Source organism: Heteronotia binoei, chromosome 21 (genome assembly GCF_032191835.1).
Source record: "Heteronotia binoei isolate CCM8104 ecotype False Entrance Well chromosome 21, APGP_CSIRO_Hbin_v1, whole genome shotgun sequence".
Lineage (NCBI taxonomy): Eukaryota > Metazoa > Chordata > Lepidosauria > Squamata > Gekkonidae > Heteronotia > Heteronotia binoei.
The window spans coordinates 173,187,970-173,202,639 of NC_083243.1; the positions used below are offsets into that span (position 1 = coordinate 173,187,970).

At 42.4% G+C, this 14,670-nt stretch overlaps 1 protein-coding gene across 1 annotated transcript in view; it reads right to left on the minus strand.

Annotated features, from left to right (window-relative positions):
- PLEKHG3 (pleckstrin homology and RhoGEF domain containing G3) overlaps window positions 1–9,981 on the minus strand; it is a 29,067-nt gene extending 19,086 nt beyond the window's left edge. Inside the window, exons 1-6 of the mRNA XM_060262438.1 lie at window positions 9,948–9,981; window positions 7,083–7,447; window positions 5,125–5,225; window positions 2,471–2,540; window positions 2,052–2,098; window positions 389–539 (exon numbers count right to left, since the gene is read on the minus strand). Coding sequence (XP_060118421.1) covers window positions 389–539; window positions 2,052–2,098; window positions 2,471–2,540; window positions 5,125–5,225; window positions 7,083–7,447; window positions 9,948–9,981 — 768 coding nt within the window. The remainder of the gene's footprint in view (window positions 1–388; window positions 540–2,051; window positions 2,099–2,470; window positions 2,541–5,124; window positions 5,226–7,082; window positions 7,448–9,947) is intronic.
- Between the last annotated feature and the right edge of the window lie 4,689 nt (window positions 9,982–14,670).

The following is a 14,670-nucleotide window of genomic DNA, read 5'->3' on the forward strand; positions in this document are numbered from 1 at the left end:
TAACAGAAGTATGACTTTTAAGACTGATTCTGAAAAAAGAGACCTGATGGGAAATCAGACTCTTGCATAACTAATTCCCACAATATATTTGCCGGTATGTAGCACACATGGGCAAAAGTGATTGCCATGCCCACAAAATGATAACCCCTATATAAACTCCCCAATTATGCCAACATATACTTTATAACTTTTCTGTATCTCTGGGAGGTTGTTTTTTTTCCTAGAACATAAATCTGGGCAGTTCACTACTGCAGTTCAGGAGGAATATGAATATTATAAAGTAATACAAATATTTATTCTTCAGAATTAAGAATTAAGATGCCACTGCAAGATCCCAACATCACAAATTTGAAGAACGCAAACAACCCAGAGTCGTCATGAAGGTTACCTGGAGAAGAAGGTGATATTTCAGGATGCGCTGAACAGGCTTGAGGAGGTAGGAACCAAGAGGCAAGGAATGGCGGATTTGTTCTTGCCTCTCACGAAAGAACTTGGCCAGTTGTTTATTCCTCATGCATTCGGTTAGAGCTGCCACAGAGCTGAAAGGCCAGAACCAGACTCTATTAATGGTGCCAGATTCAAAACACACATAATACCCTCAAAGGAAGAACTGACTGGCACAGATTCAAATGCCCCACAGAAGGTACCTGTGATGCAAGAATCTGAAAGAAGGATGTCAAGCAAACTAACAGAGAAAAGCATCACAGCAATGTGGCACATCCTTTCACTCCTGCAGACATTTCCCATCACCTAGTATGGGAGGTTAGAAGATCCAACCTACTGCAAGGAAAAGCTCTCTCCTCCTGAGTGCAACCATCTCTCCAAAGGGTTTGTAGAATCTTTCGGGCTCTCCAAAGCTTTAGAAGAGGCTATAACTGTCAGCCATTTCTAGTCTAGAAACACTTTGCAAAGTATTTTCTTCTAGGATATATAAATTGCACAGCACATTTAGCATTTCACAACCCATACACCTCATTCATCTACACATGCCAGTGAGATGGGGGCAACCTTTCCATTGTACAGATGGGAAAGGAATCCAACAGATGATAGTGTGCCTTAAAATTATACAGTGTGTTCATGGCTGTACAGAGATTCCAAACCTGGAAAATGCAAAGTGCTAGCTTTGTAAATCAAGCGATAAAAGCACCATTCTAAGCCAGGACAATGAAGGCATATGAAAACATTTGAACAACACCTCATTACGCAAATGGAGGAAAAGGGATTATTTGAACAACACCTCATGAAATTGTGTGGAAGTGGAAAGGAGAGGAGGAACAATGAGCAGGGTTTCCTGAGGTTAGGAGTGTACCTTCATTACCATACTTCATTCTTTCCCTCTTGTTACGACTAGCATAAACAAAATAAATCATGAAAAGTAAGCAGATTTGCATAATTTAAATAAACTGAAGAGTTCAGTTACTCATTGTGCTGGATCTGAGGTTTCACTTCACAGAAAACAACACAACCTTGCCTATCAGTTAACCTTCACTCAACTATGACACTTGGCTTGGTTCAAATGCAAGTACAAACCATAATTTGTCATTATATCAACAAATGGGGAGTGAGGGAATCCTCAGACATATGATTTCTTTTTCCTCAGGCGTGTGATTCCGTTCCCTTGAGCAGCTTACCAGCGATTTCTGCTTTCATGACAACTTGTAGCTTGCCATTATGTTTTAACTGGCAAACTATGGTTTACTCTTTCCCTGAAGACCAGGATTTCAGACAGAAATCATGGTTTCTTTAGACAGAAACCACGGTTTTGAAATCTTGATTTGAAGAGCAAGGGTAAACCACATTTTGTTAGTTTGGATGCAACAGCAAACTGTGAGTTGTCTGATAATTTTCTGGGTGTGTGGGGGGAAGAAATCTAAGAGTTCCCCCAGGCTTAGTTGTATAGGAACAAAACATACCTAGCAATTACATCCAAACCAAGACAGAGGTTGGCCAGAAATTCTTGAGTTGAAGACTATTCTGTTATTAGGGGAGAATACATTATCCCATGGCACCATGAGATTATTGCTGCTTTCTACACTGCGATGGCTACTCACTTTGGGTAGTTGTTGCAGTACTGAGTGTAGATATCAAAGTCTTGGCTCTGTTGAAGAAAAAGGGAATAAAGGAAGAACACTGATGAATACTCAACTGCCAAACACCTGTTCCCTAAAAATGTATTCAGTACATTTATATACCACCTATTCCCTAATGACAGAATACACTGGGTTCCCAGACAAACCCATACAGGTACCACCCAAACCCAAAAGTCCTTGGTTTCAGTAAGACTGCTGCACCATGTACCTTCGCATATACTCTTTCATCCTATGTACTGGTGCACTAAACCCTGATCTCTTCAGTGAAAGCACCCACATATGGGTGACAAAGGGCTCACACAATAGTATCAGGCATGGCATTCAATCAACCACCATCAAACCAAGTCAACCCATGACCATGACCCATCTCGTCTCCTTACCCGGTCCACAAAACATCTTGCCACAGCTACAGGGTCATTGTGGCAGCTGTCTAGGTCATGCAGGAGATCACTGAGTGAGGGAGAAAGAACAGTCAATCAGTCAGCCAGGCATCCCACCCCTGAGACCATCAACCTTGGTGACTCCCATTTTGTCTTGGTTTGTTCTCCCTTTTGTACACGTATACCTTTCAGTGTGTACACCTCACCTAGGATTGATGAAAGGAGCCTGAATTTAAGCGATATCAAAGGGCAGTGAGTCACACCAAATAAGGAAAGGGATGTAGGGCAGCTCCTCTATCGGCCATGCAAAGCCCACCCTAAGAGGGATTAATCAAGGGCCATTTTCCCCAAAGACCCTGGAGCCTCCTCCCAGATAATTTGATCCCTAGTAACAACCCAGATTTTCAAAACAATAATCAATGGGTGATTCCAACAAAATACTCAGTATCTAAATGACTGGACAGACAAGAACCCAACCAAAGATCTAACTCCCCGGTCTCCCTAAGGGAACGTTTATGACACTTCCCATGCCAAAAGGAACCCCCACTCATACCCCATATAGACAAAGGATGTCTTTTCAGGCTGCCTCATATTTGAAAGATTGCATTTTTATTATCCCTGCATCCTGACGCCCACACCCCCTTCCCCTCCTCATCTTGGGTCAAAAGGTATTAAAAGTTCCCCCCTTCAGCCCCAATTCTAAGCTGGTTTTGGAATTATTCTGTCCCCCGGCCTCATCTCTCCAACCTCAACTCTTCCACATAGACCTCGCACTGCACCTCCCTCCCCCACCTGGTCAGTTTCAGCTCCCCAAGTAGCTTCCTTCCAGCAAAGGACAACCCCTCTCCCCCTTCTTCCCCCAGGCTCCTAGACTTCCTTGTCTCTTATAGTTTTATTTTCCCTTTTAGGCAGGCAAGTTCTCTAGGGAAAGATCTTTGTGCTTTATTTGCTGTTTTGTGGTTCCCCCCCCCCCCATTTCATAACTCTGTTTGCTCTACTGTATTGTATAAATTGATTTGGTTTCTTTTCTGTTTATAAAATAAAAACCCCTTGTGTTTAAGAGCGTTCCCTCCCCCACAATCTTTTCTGAGTGCTGATCTGCTATACATAGGCTAAGATCCCAGCATTCAAGATACATGAGGAGTATTAATAGGAGAATATGTATACAGTTAGAAAATAGGATAAAGATATGATAAATGGGAATGGGAAATGAATTGTTAAAGCAAACGGAGTAGCAAGGAGGTAGTAGGCATGCCCCCCTAGACCTCCAACTGTAGAGATTTTTCTACAGCACCCAGTTCTGGAGGTAACGCTGTCCAGCTTTCTTTTGCAGGCATGAGAGAAGATAGTTAGAGTTTTAAAAATTAAGTATGAAAAGATAGAAGTCCGTGAAGAAGTAAAGAAGCTTTGGAAACAAAAGAAAGAATATAATTACGATTAGAACAAGAATTAGGAAAAGTGGTACAGGGATCGGATGAAATCGGGTAAAGAAAGAAAATAAGATAAAGAGGAAGGGATTCATTTATTTGTCGTTAGTATTCAGTTTGATTTGTAGAATGTAAGAAGCAAAAAAATGAAATGTATTTATTTGAGATGTATAAATAAGTTGAAAAGGGCACACTTAATAAAATATTAATACTTAAAAAAAAAAAGATACATGAGTTTGTTTCATGTTACTAAGGGACACCTTTGCACATTACAACCCTGATGTGTGTACACCTATTTGGGTAACACGATGGAGCCTTTGTCTCAGTGTATTTTATAGTCACAGCAGCAGAACAGCAAAAGCACTCAAAGTGGATGGGTACATGCTGCAGGTCAACAAACTCTTTCTTCTCCAACTTCACATTTAGATGCAAAAAGCAGGCAACAGAGCACACAAAGATTTGGAAACAATACTCACCTGACCAAGGAGTGTTGCCTTCCAGTGTTGCCAAGGAATGGGAAATGTGGCTGGTGTTACACAGAAAAAGACACCAACTGGTAAAACAACCAATCAGTTCTTCCCAACTCAGCAGCTCTTTGTGGTGGTCACAGTGAAGCCTTGAGACCCCAACTAAGAGCATCTCACCACTGCACTGTGTATCTCAAGCTGTGAGGCAGTTTTTGACCCCACAGACTTACAATAAAAGGAAAAGAAGGAAAAGAAGGAGGAGGAGGCAGCAGCGGCAAATCCAGGAGCACCTTGAAGACTAACAAAATTTTCCCAGGTCTACAATATCCTTTTGAAACAGGGTCACCAGAGCTGTAACACAGGATTCCAAATGCAGCCATACCATACATCTATATAAGAGCATTATAATACCGGCCATTTTGTTTTTCCTAATAAGCCCCAGCACAGAATTTGCCCCTCTCACTGCAGCTGCACACTGAGTAGACATTTTCATGGAGCTACCCGCCATAGTCACAAGAGGTTTCCTGGTCTGCCTCCACTTGCCCAGAGTATGAATCAACACAAGTCAACTCCTTCATCTCATGATTCTACTATGCTATTCCGCTGTATTGTGTTGATCAAGGCTGAGGTTAGGACCACTCATGGAAGGACACCTCACACTTTATTTATTTTTAAACTAAGATAGAAAATCAATAAGAAGAACTGGGGGGGAAAGACAGGAGATCCCACGGAAGCCATGGTGGCCACACGTCATACTCACCTATTTAATTCATAAATATCCTCAATGTTTCCAAAGAGTGCACTGACTTGTTCTGGCCGCAGAAGCAGCTCCTGAGTGTCTATGATCCTCCCCAAGTAATTCTGTAAAGTCATATCAAGCCATGAGCATTACCACATAGAAAGCAAGCAAACAGGACAAAACACCAAGACGTGCAACCACTTAAATATGTAGAAGCTATGGGAACAGCAATCCAATCTGTTCCTCTGGGAATATTACATTCAAGGTAGAACCCATAGCTCTAACAGTAGTTTACCCTGGGAAGCACATTTTTACGACCCAACACAGGCAGTGGTTATCACCAGAACCACACATGCCTTAGGGTACAGCATGCAGACAAATGGCAACCACAGTAGTACACACAATACTGTTCACATGCTGTGTGATAAGGCAGATGATAACCTCTCATGCTTCTAGAAAAAAAAAAAAACTGTAAACATACCCCCTTGTGGAAGTGTGAAGATCACCGCTGAGAGAAAAGAACAAGAATGCTATCCAGTGAAATACCCAAGGCTGAAGGCCTATAGTGCATTTTAACTTATTTCCTAGGTCAGGACCACGTGTAGCTACAGGAGACGAGATTCCAATGTCAAGACTGGATGAAAGGAGATACTTGTGACAGTAGGCAATGATCATATCCACACATGAAGTCCACCAAGTCTCTTTGATCAGAATATCAACTCTGTGCCCTGACCTGGATAGCCCAGGGAAGCCAAATGTCGTCAGATCTCAGAAGCTAAGGAGGGCTGACCCTGGCAAGTACTTGGATGGGAGACCTTCATGGAATACCAGGGCTGGAACACAGAGGCAGGCAAGCAACCCGCCTCTCAGAAATGTCCAAGCCTCACTAGGGGGTCGCCAGAAGTCAGCCATGACTTCCAGGCACAGACATGCACACACACACTCACTCGAATATATGTATATTTGAGTGAATGTGCATGACTGTGTGTGTACACACACACACACACACACTCTGCAACATAAAGTGTCTCCTTCCTACATAGGCTGGTGGGGCACAAAAGAACTTGGGAAAGTCCTTAGGAATGACCAAGGACTTCCCCAATGTCCATGATATTTTGTCGGCATCTTTTCAACTCCATCTTAAAATCATGCCTGTTTAATGTCATCAGGGTTTTGTAGCAGAAACTCCTTTGCATATTAGACCACACCCCCTGATGTAGCCAATCCTCCTGGAGCTTCCATCAGGCCCTTTAAGCTCTTGGAGGATTGGCTACATCGGGGTGTAGCCTAATATGCAGAGGAGTTCCTGCGACAAAAAAACCCTGAATGTCATACTAAACGTAGGTGTAACACAGCTACTTTGACAGGTTATTTTTCTTGTGTTTTATCTAATTTCTTGTATTTTAACTGGAAATACCATAGAGACAGAGGATACAGTGGTTAGATAAGATGATTCATTAGTCCATTTTCAGTGCCATTCTATTTGGACTATATGGACTAGATAACTCTAGAGGTCCCTTCCAAGACTATGATTCCATGCTTTCGATGCTGTTCCAACAGTGTAAACCCAATGAAATTAATGGACTCAGAGCGCAGCACACCTGCATAGGATTGCATTGTTGAACATGTTATGACTGACCGTGACCACTATTAGTGTCTGGTTATTATAACAGCACGTTTGCCTTTTTTCATTCCATCTACTGAAGATTAATTTTTGAAGGCTGTCTTGTTTCTCTTCCCACTATGGAAGATTTATCCTTAAGTGAAATGAATACATAAAAGTTGAATACATTTATCTTTTAAGCTCTTGTGCATGGTTTAAAGATACATTTATAGCTTCGGTTATAAACTTCTGTATAAACTTCTTTGACCCAAGAGGGAAAGGAGTATACAAAGTGCTTTTTAACAATAATTACGTGCACTGCGTAACGATGGACTAAGGATGATTCTCTTCCATCATGCAGGGCAGACAGACTCACCTCTACAATACTTCGTAAATCCCGCACGTACATACGTTCAGATTCCACAATCTCCAGCACCACGCGCTCCAGGTAGCTTAGTTTGGAATGGGAGACAGCGGAAGCAAGAGAAGGGCTCTTCAGGCCTCGCCAGCTCCCTAAAGAGGCATTGTTGTTGGCATTGTGCAGCAGTCCAGCCTTCAGGGAGGCAGCATCAGCAGGTGTCTGGGCAATGTCATTCCAGTCCTCCATAATGCGGCTAACATTGATTAGGCTGACAGTCAGTTGCTCCACAGGGTGTGCTGAGGAGTTCAAACCTGAGGAAGCAGATGCTGGAATCCTGTTGTCTCTGTCAGCACAGGGAGAAGCCAGGAGCCTGGTCAACTCTGTGAAAGACCACAGTTTATTTCAAAACATGGAAAATTTATCATGCAAGATATATACATATATATATGAACATATGAAGCTGCCTTCTACTGAATCAGACCCTCGGTCCATCAAAGTCAGTATTGTCTACTCAGACTGGCAGCAGCTCTCCAGGGTCTCAAGCTGAGGTTTTTCATGCTATTTGCCTGGACCCTTTTTAGTTGGAGATGCCAGGGATTGAACCTGGGACCTTCTGCTTCCCAAGCAGATGCTCTACCACTGAGCCACCGTCCCTCCCCTACGAGAGTGAAAAACAGATATAACGAGAGTGAAAACCAGACTGATTACAAATGACAAATATATTAGTGTGGGTGTTGCATTTCTGCTTAGCATATTTATGCCGTTAACTTATTTTCTATAACTTTTTGCAAGATTCCTACACAAAATATGAAAAAAGAAAACTGGCACTATGACCGGGGGGGGGGCACTATAGCTCAGTGGCACAACATCTGCTTAGCATGTAGAAGGTCCCAGGTCTGTTCCCCCCAACAAGTCCAGTTATAAGGATTATACAGTAGGTGATGTGAGAGACCACTACCTAGGACCCTGTACAGTAGCTGCCAGTCTGAGTACACAATACTGACCGTGACAGGCCAATTGTAATGAAGTATAAGGTGGCTTTGTATGTTCATGTGCTTTAAGCCATCATTGTAATGACTCCTTTAAATCATGATTTAAATAATCAAGAAAAGGGGCCGACTTAAACCCAACTTTCAACTCTGTTTCCTGAGAAAGTCGACGTAGTAGCTGATTGGCGTTAACAATTAAATAGATATCAAAAGAGGAGAGACGGTATAATATCACAGGGAGGAGTCATGATATAATATCACAGCCAAGACAAAAAGAACCATTCTCATGTCCACACAATAATACTCAATATTTTTTTTTAAATGGAGCTCCTCATCTACCTGAATCAGGACTGAGTCCAGGAGCTTGAATTAAAAAGGGAAGTGAGTTAGAACAAAAGTCAAAGTCAGAAGGAGAAATAACTGCTGCACCAAGAGGTCTTCATTAGGCATCCATTAGATTAATTTTTGTTTGTGGTCAAGTACAGTCCATTGGTAGAAGAAATAATTTGAAACAAAGAATAAATTTCCAGGGTCTTTGTCTGGGCTTTGTAGACTTTATGGACTTCTGGACATTGTTTACATTGATATAAACCTTTCTAAAGATTTGTGTACTATATTGTGTATGATGTCAACAAAAGTGTCAAGCGCTGATATTTCCCAATAACAGAGTCCTTTTGTTTTGAATCAAAAGATATGTTTTTTGCAAGAAACTCAAGAGCTTTACCAAGGACATAAGTCTTGGGAGAAATGGAGTACCAACAGTCCTTGCAACTGCCACCAGATTTCAGGCTTCTTGCCTTCCCAAATGAATGTATTGATAATTGCTTGCCAAGCACCCCAAACAGCCCTAGGTATTATTACAGGAATATTACCCAGCAAATATCGTTTTCATTTTGATTGCATTTATGCAGTCCATAATGGAAAGATTAACAGATTTCCAAGTATGAGGCATATCTTCAATGTCTGTGATTTCTGATTTATAATTAATTTTCCAGATTTCAGAATTATCTCTACCAATTTTAACTCCTAAATATGTTATATAATAATGATTTAACTGCATTATTTGAAAACCAGTTTGATAGCACTATATCAGAAGAGCTTAAATGAAGCAATAAAGCGTCTGTTTTCTCTACATTAAGTTTATACCCTACTGCCTTGGGGGAAAAGGTCAATTATCCTCTTTAATTCCTTGTTGGAACTATCTGGGTCCCTCGTAAAGATGACAATATTCTCTGCATAAAGAATTAATTTAAGTTGTTGGGGACCACTTTAAATACTGTTTAGTTGCACAGATTCTCTAAGGATTCGAAGGAGAGATTAAAAAGTAAAGCAGAAAGTGGGCGACTTTGTTTTAACACCCCTGTTCAGTTTGATCTGAGATGACAAGGAGCTATAGTGACAACTGCACCATTGATCTAGCAAATATAATTTTAGCCCAATCTGCACCAAAACTGAATGCTGATAAACAGTGTAATATGTATCTATGTTGTACACAAAGTTTTATTGAAGATATGAACTTTTGTGGGCAAAATGGAAGACAACCATTCAAACTTATAGACAGAGGCTGAACGGCAAACCAGTATATAACATGATAAAATATTTTAAGATATGTAGAGACAAAACAGGAAAAACAAGTTAAGTTTATAGGGCTGAAGCTGGTAGAAAGTATTCCGAGCCTCAAGTCACAGAGATGGAGCTCTCCCAAGCTATGAACCTGCTCCTTCAGCGGTAGCACAACCCAGTCTAGAACAGGCTGAACACTCTCCATTTGGCTCAAAGGAATCACCCACCAACAGCATCTCAGACTTGTCTGAATTGAGATTCAGTTTGTTAGCTATCATCCAGTCCATCATCATAGACAGAAACCGGTTTAGCATATCCATAGCCTCACCTGCTGACGATGAAAAGGAGAAATAGAGCTGCATGTCATCAACATACAGATGGCAATGCACTCCGAAACTCCAGTGGTTTTGTGTGTGTTAAATAGCATGGGGGATAGGACAGACCCCTGAGGAACGCCATGCTGGAGAGATCATGAGGTTGAACAACATTCCCCAAGCACCATCTTCTGGAGGTGGCCCTTTAAATAGAAACAGAACCACTGCAATGCAGTGCCACCTATTCCTATCTCAACCAACTGTTCCAGGAGGATACCATGGTCAACAGTATCAACCAAGTAGTCTGGACGTATCAACAAAGTTGTGTTTCCCCGTCTCACTCCCAGCATAGGTCATCATACAGGGAGACCAAGGATGTTCCCATGCCAAAACTTAAACCCTGATTGAAATGGATCCAGATAATCAGTTTTATCCAAGAATGACTGGAGTTGATAAGCAACCACCCCCTCTAGAACCTTGTCCAGGAAAGGAATATTTGCATCTGGCCTGTAGTTGTTCAAATTTTCCAGGTCAAGGGAAGTTTTCTTAAGTGGATCAAAAAATGGCTAATTAATAGGAAGAGAGTGAGTATAAATGAGCAATTTTCTTAGTGGGGGATGGTAAGCAGTGGGGTACCGCAGGGCTCAGTACCAGGTCTGATGCTTTTTAACTTGTTCATTAATAATTTAGAGTTGGGAGTAAGCAGTGAAGTGGATAAATTTACGGATGACACTAAATTGATCAGGGTGGTGAGAACCAGAGAGGATTGTGAGGCACTCCAAAGGGATCTGTCAAGGCTGGGTGTTAACATGGCATCAACATGGCAAATGAGGTTTAACATGGCTAAATGCAAAGTAATGCACATCGGGGCCAATAATCCTAACTATAAATACAAGTTGATGGGGTGTGAACTGGTGCAGACTAAGAGATCTTGGGGTCATGGTAGATAACTCACTGAAAATGTCGAGACAGTGTGCGACTGCAATAAAAAAGGCCAACGCCATGCTGGGAATTATTAGGAAGGGAACTGAAAACAAATCAGCCAGTATCATAATGCCCCTGTATAAATCAATGGTGTGGCCTCATTTGGAATACTATGTACAATTCTGGTCGCTGCACCTCAAAAAAGATATTATAGCATTGGAAAAAGTGCAGAAAAGGGCAATAAGAATAACTAAAGGGTTGGAACACTTTCCCTATGAAGAAAGGTTAAAACGCTTGGGGCTCTTTAGCTTGGAGAAATGTCAACTGAGGGGTGACATGATAGAGGTTTACAAGATTATGCAAGGGATAGAGAAGGTAGAGAGAGATGTCCTTTTCTCCCTTTCTCACAATATGAGAACTCGTGGACATTCAATGAAATTGCTGAGCAGTCGGGTTAGAACTGATAAAAGGAAGTACTTCTTCACTCAAAGGGTAATTAACACATGGAATTCACTGCTACAGGAGGTGGAGGCTGCAAGCATAGCCAGCTTCAAGATGGGATTGGATAAACATACATCAACATCAAAGAGGCTAGCACCAAATCATGTTTTGACTGTTTTAATTACCGAATGTGAAGTTTTATGATATTGTATGGATTTTAATTGTTTGTTGTGGTTTATACCGTGAGCCGCCCTAAGCCTGCCTCAGCAGGGAGGGCGGGATATAAATCAAATAAAGTATAAGTATAAGTAAAAATATGGAGCAGAGGTCCATCAGTGGCTATTAGCCACAGCATATTGTTGGAACACTCTGGGACAATGATGCTCCGGTCGGTGCTTGGTAATCTCTTGGATTGCCTCTTCTTAGCCCGTTTGTTGTTTTCCTATTAGTAGCTAATGGTTTATAGTTAATAGTTGTTGTTGTTGAAAAAAAAAAAGACTTTGTGTTGGACTTTGTGTCATAGGTGCTGGGGACCCTGCAGAGGAAGACGAGTCTGCCGAGGAAACTGTGACCCTGCCACCTGCACCAGTGCCCCTGCCTCCTGCTGGAGAAGATCCCAGCCCCCCTGCCTCGCCCTCTCGGGTGGCTCGTGTGCGTGACCGCCTCCATCAGGACCTCAGGGATCGGAGGAGGGCGGCACGCTCACGAGCAAGACGCTCCCTGAGCCCTGCGTTTTGAGAGGATTCTGGCCCTCCTAAGAGCAAGGATGCTTGAGTTGTAACAGGATCCTGGCTGCCTCCCAGAGCCAGCAATTAGCCCAAATGGGCAACAGCCAGCAGAGGGCTATATAGCTGTGGGCTTTGGGAGGAGGCTTTGTGGAAGCAACTAGTCATCTCCCTGACGTCCTAGCATCCACTCTGGCTTGACTTTGGTTCCTGACTCCCTGACTTTGGCTTTTGACTTCTGGACTCCCTGACCTCGGCTTCTGGACCTCGGACCTGCGATACTTGCACAGCGATTTGGATTTGGCACCTTGGACACTCCTGCTTGCTGGCTACAGACCTCGGACTGCCTCTGGACTTTGCCTGACCCGGCCCCAGCCGTGACACTTTGCCCCTCGGGGCTTTATTTCCCCCTTCCCTCGTGGGCTCCGGTCCTATGGAAAGATACCGATTCAGGGATCGGCGCAGGCGCTCTATCCCGTGAGTGTGAAGCACAGAGACCACAAAGAAGATCCAGGGAATCTCAGCAGAAGCACCGGACAATGTGGCAAGCTTAACGCAACAAATGTCAAATCAGAGAATTCATGCCAATATCAAACCAGAGAATCCTCTAAGCCAAACCAATTTAACGACCAAATGTTAAGTCAGAGACCCAAATCAACACACAACCAGAGAATTCTAGCAATGTCAGACCTAAGAATCTAGTGCAAATGAGCTTGAGCACAGAAAACAATGTTTGCAAGATCAACAAAACTAATTTCAAAGGACAGAATCCAAGCCAAACCGATCTGGCAACCTTCTTCCCCTGGCAAGAAGACACAGACCCACAGTAAAATTAAAGAAACACAGTCCTAGGAGCCTTAAAATGTTGGCTCCCAAATATTCCTGGTCACTTCTAAATATTTTGGGGATTTTTCAGGACCCATTTCCCAATACCCTGGAGAATCCTAGATACTATCTAGACATCCGAATATATGTGAAAAATACTGATAGGGTATTTTTGGGACACATATTTGTACCAGAAATATTCAAATACACATTTCTACAGTGCACACCAGTGCAAGTAAGGGGGGGGGGTATGTCCTGTGCAATTCAGTGTGCAAAGATTATAAGATTTTGTTTTATTACATGCATGGTAATTTGAAGGCATCATTTTCCAGTGGGTTCCTAAAGTATCTTTTGTCAGTTAGGCACTTATACAGTCTTTACACACAATGGGTAGAGGGGAAATCCTATGTCATCTCATCCTTCTAAACAGACTAATGACTAACCAAGACCTAGCCTGATGTTTTTGCCCTCCATTATGTTTCCCTGTTACTGTCCTTATTCTTCCTTCTCTGTCTTGCACAAAACACAGCATTCTTTGAAGCACACACAACCCAAACACACCTTCCCAATAACACAAGTGCACGTGTCATAGCCCTGCTCCCCTCCTCTTCAAGGCAGACAAGCAAGCAACAACAGGTCTGCTCTTCACAGGCACTTTCCTCAGCTAGTTCCCATGCCTTTCATCTCTCGCCAGCCTCCTTTCAATTGCCATCAGCAAACTCCAACAATTTCCTTAAAAGGCATCACAAAGCCCTCGTAGAGGAAACATGGAATCCACTTTTCTGCATTTCTCCAAGGCCAACCCAATTTCGCCCTTACTCGACAGTTTAATAATCCGTGATGGAAGCCATTCCAGGCTGCTCTTCTCTTTCCAGTCCAACATCCTTCATGTATTTGTCTGCCTGTCTGTCTTCATGAAGCACTGTAAGTGAACTGCCAAATGAAGCTGGGAACAGCTGACATCATCTCCCCACACTCCTACATATTAGTACCACACCTTCCCCACCCCCCCTCACCAAGGGCTTCAGCTAAGACACACCTCCTGCACAAAATGCAACAGAAGGAACAGATGGAAAGGAGGAGTCATGGCCATTTCTGACTTGGCAGTGCCCAGAACACTTTTGTGAGTGGTTTTTAAATTATTTTTGGCCTACTGACAGGCCACAAAAATAGTATTTGCTCATAACTTGGGTTTTCCCCATCTCTAAAGTGGCCTAAAAAACATGGACTGTGGTTTTAGAAAGACTTTCAGTTCCTTCATTAATTTTATACAGATCAACTCCAAAATGAATTTAAAAATCAGGGTCTGTAGTGTAGGCAGCAGAGCTGAGCTTGAAGGGAAACAGGGGCAACACATTTGCTGTAAGACCCATAAAACAGGGTGTCCAGGTTATTGTCACAGACCATGGTCATGTTCTCATGGACATTTCACTTTAAGAAACAGGCTTTAACTTTTTAACGCAGCCTTCATTCACATTCTTTCACAGAGTCAATTCTCATAAACATCTTTGGCATGGAAAACCATCTGAAACTACTTGTCCCTATTTAGTGCTTTGTGTGGAAAAGATCATGTGCAGGCCAACACAAACTATTTAAAATGTTGATTTTTACCAGTGTGGGGACATTTAAAAATATCTACAATGTAGATCTAAATAGTAAAAGCAAGAAAGCAAGAAACGTCAGGCAGCTAGAATTAATTATAGCTTCTCATCAACTAAATTCAGTTTGGTGAGCCAGTTTGGTGTAGTGGTTAAGTATGTGGACTCTTATCTGGGAGAACCGGGTTTGATTCCCCACTCCTCCACTTGCACCTGCTGGCATG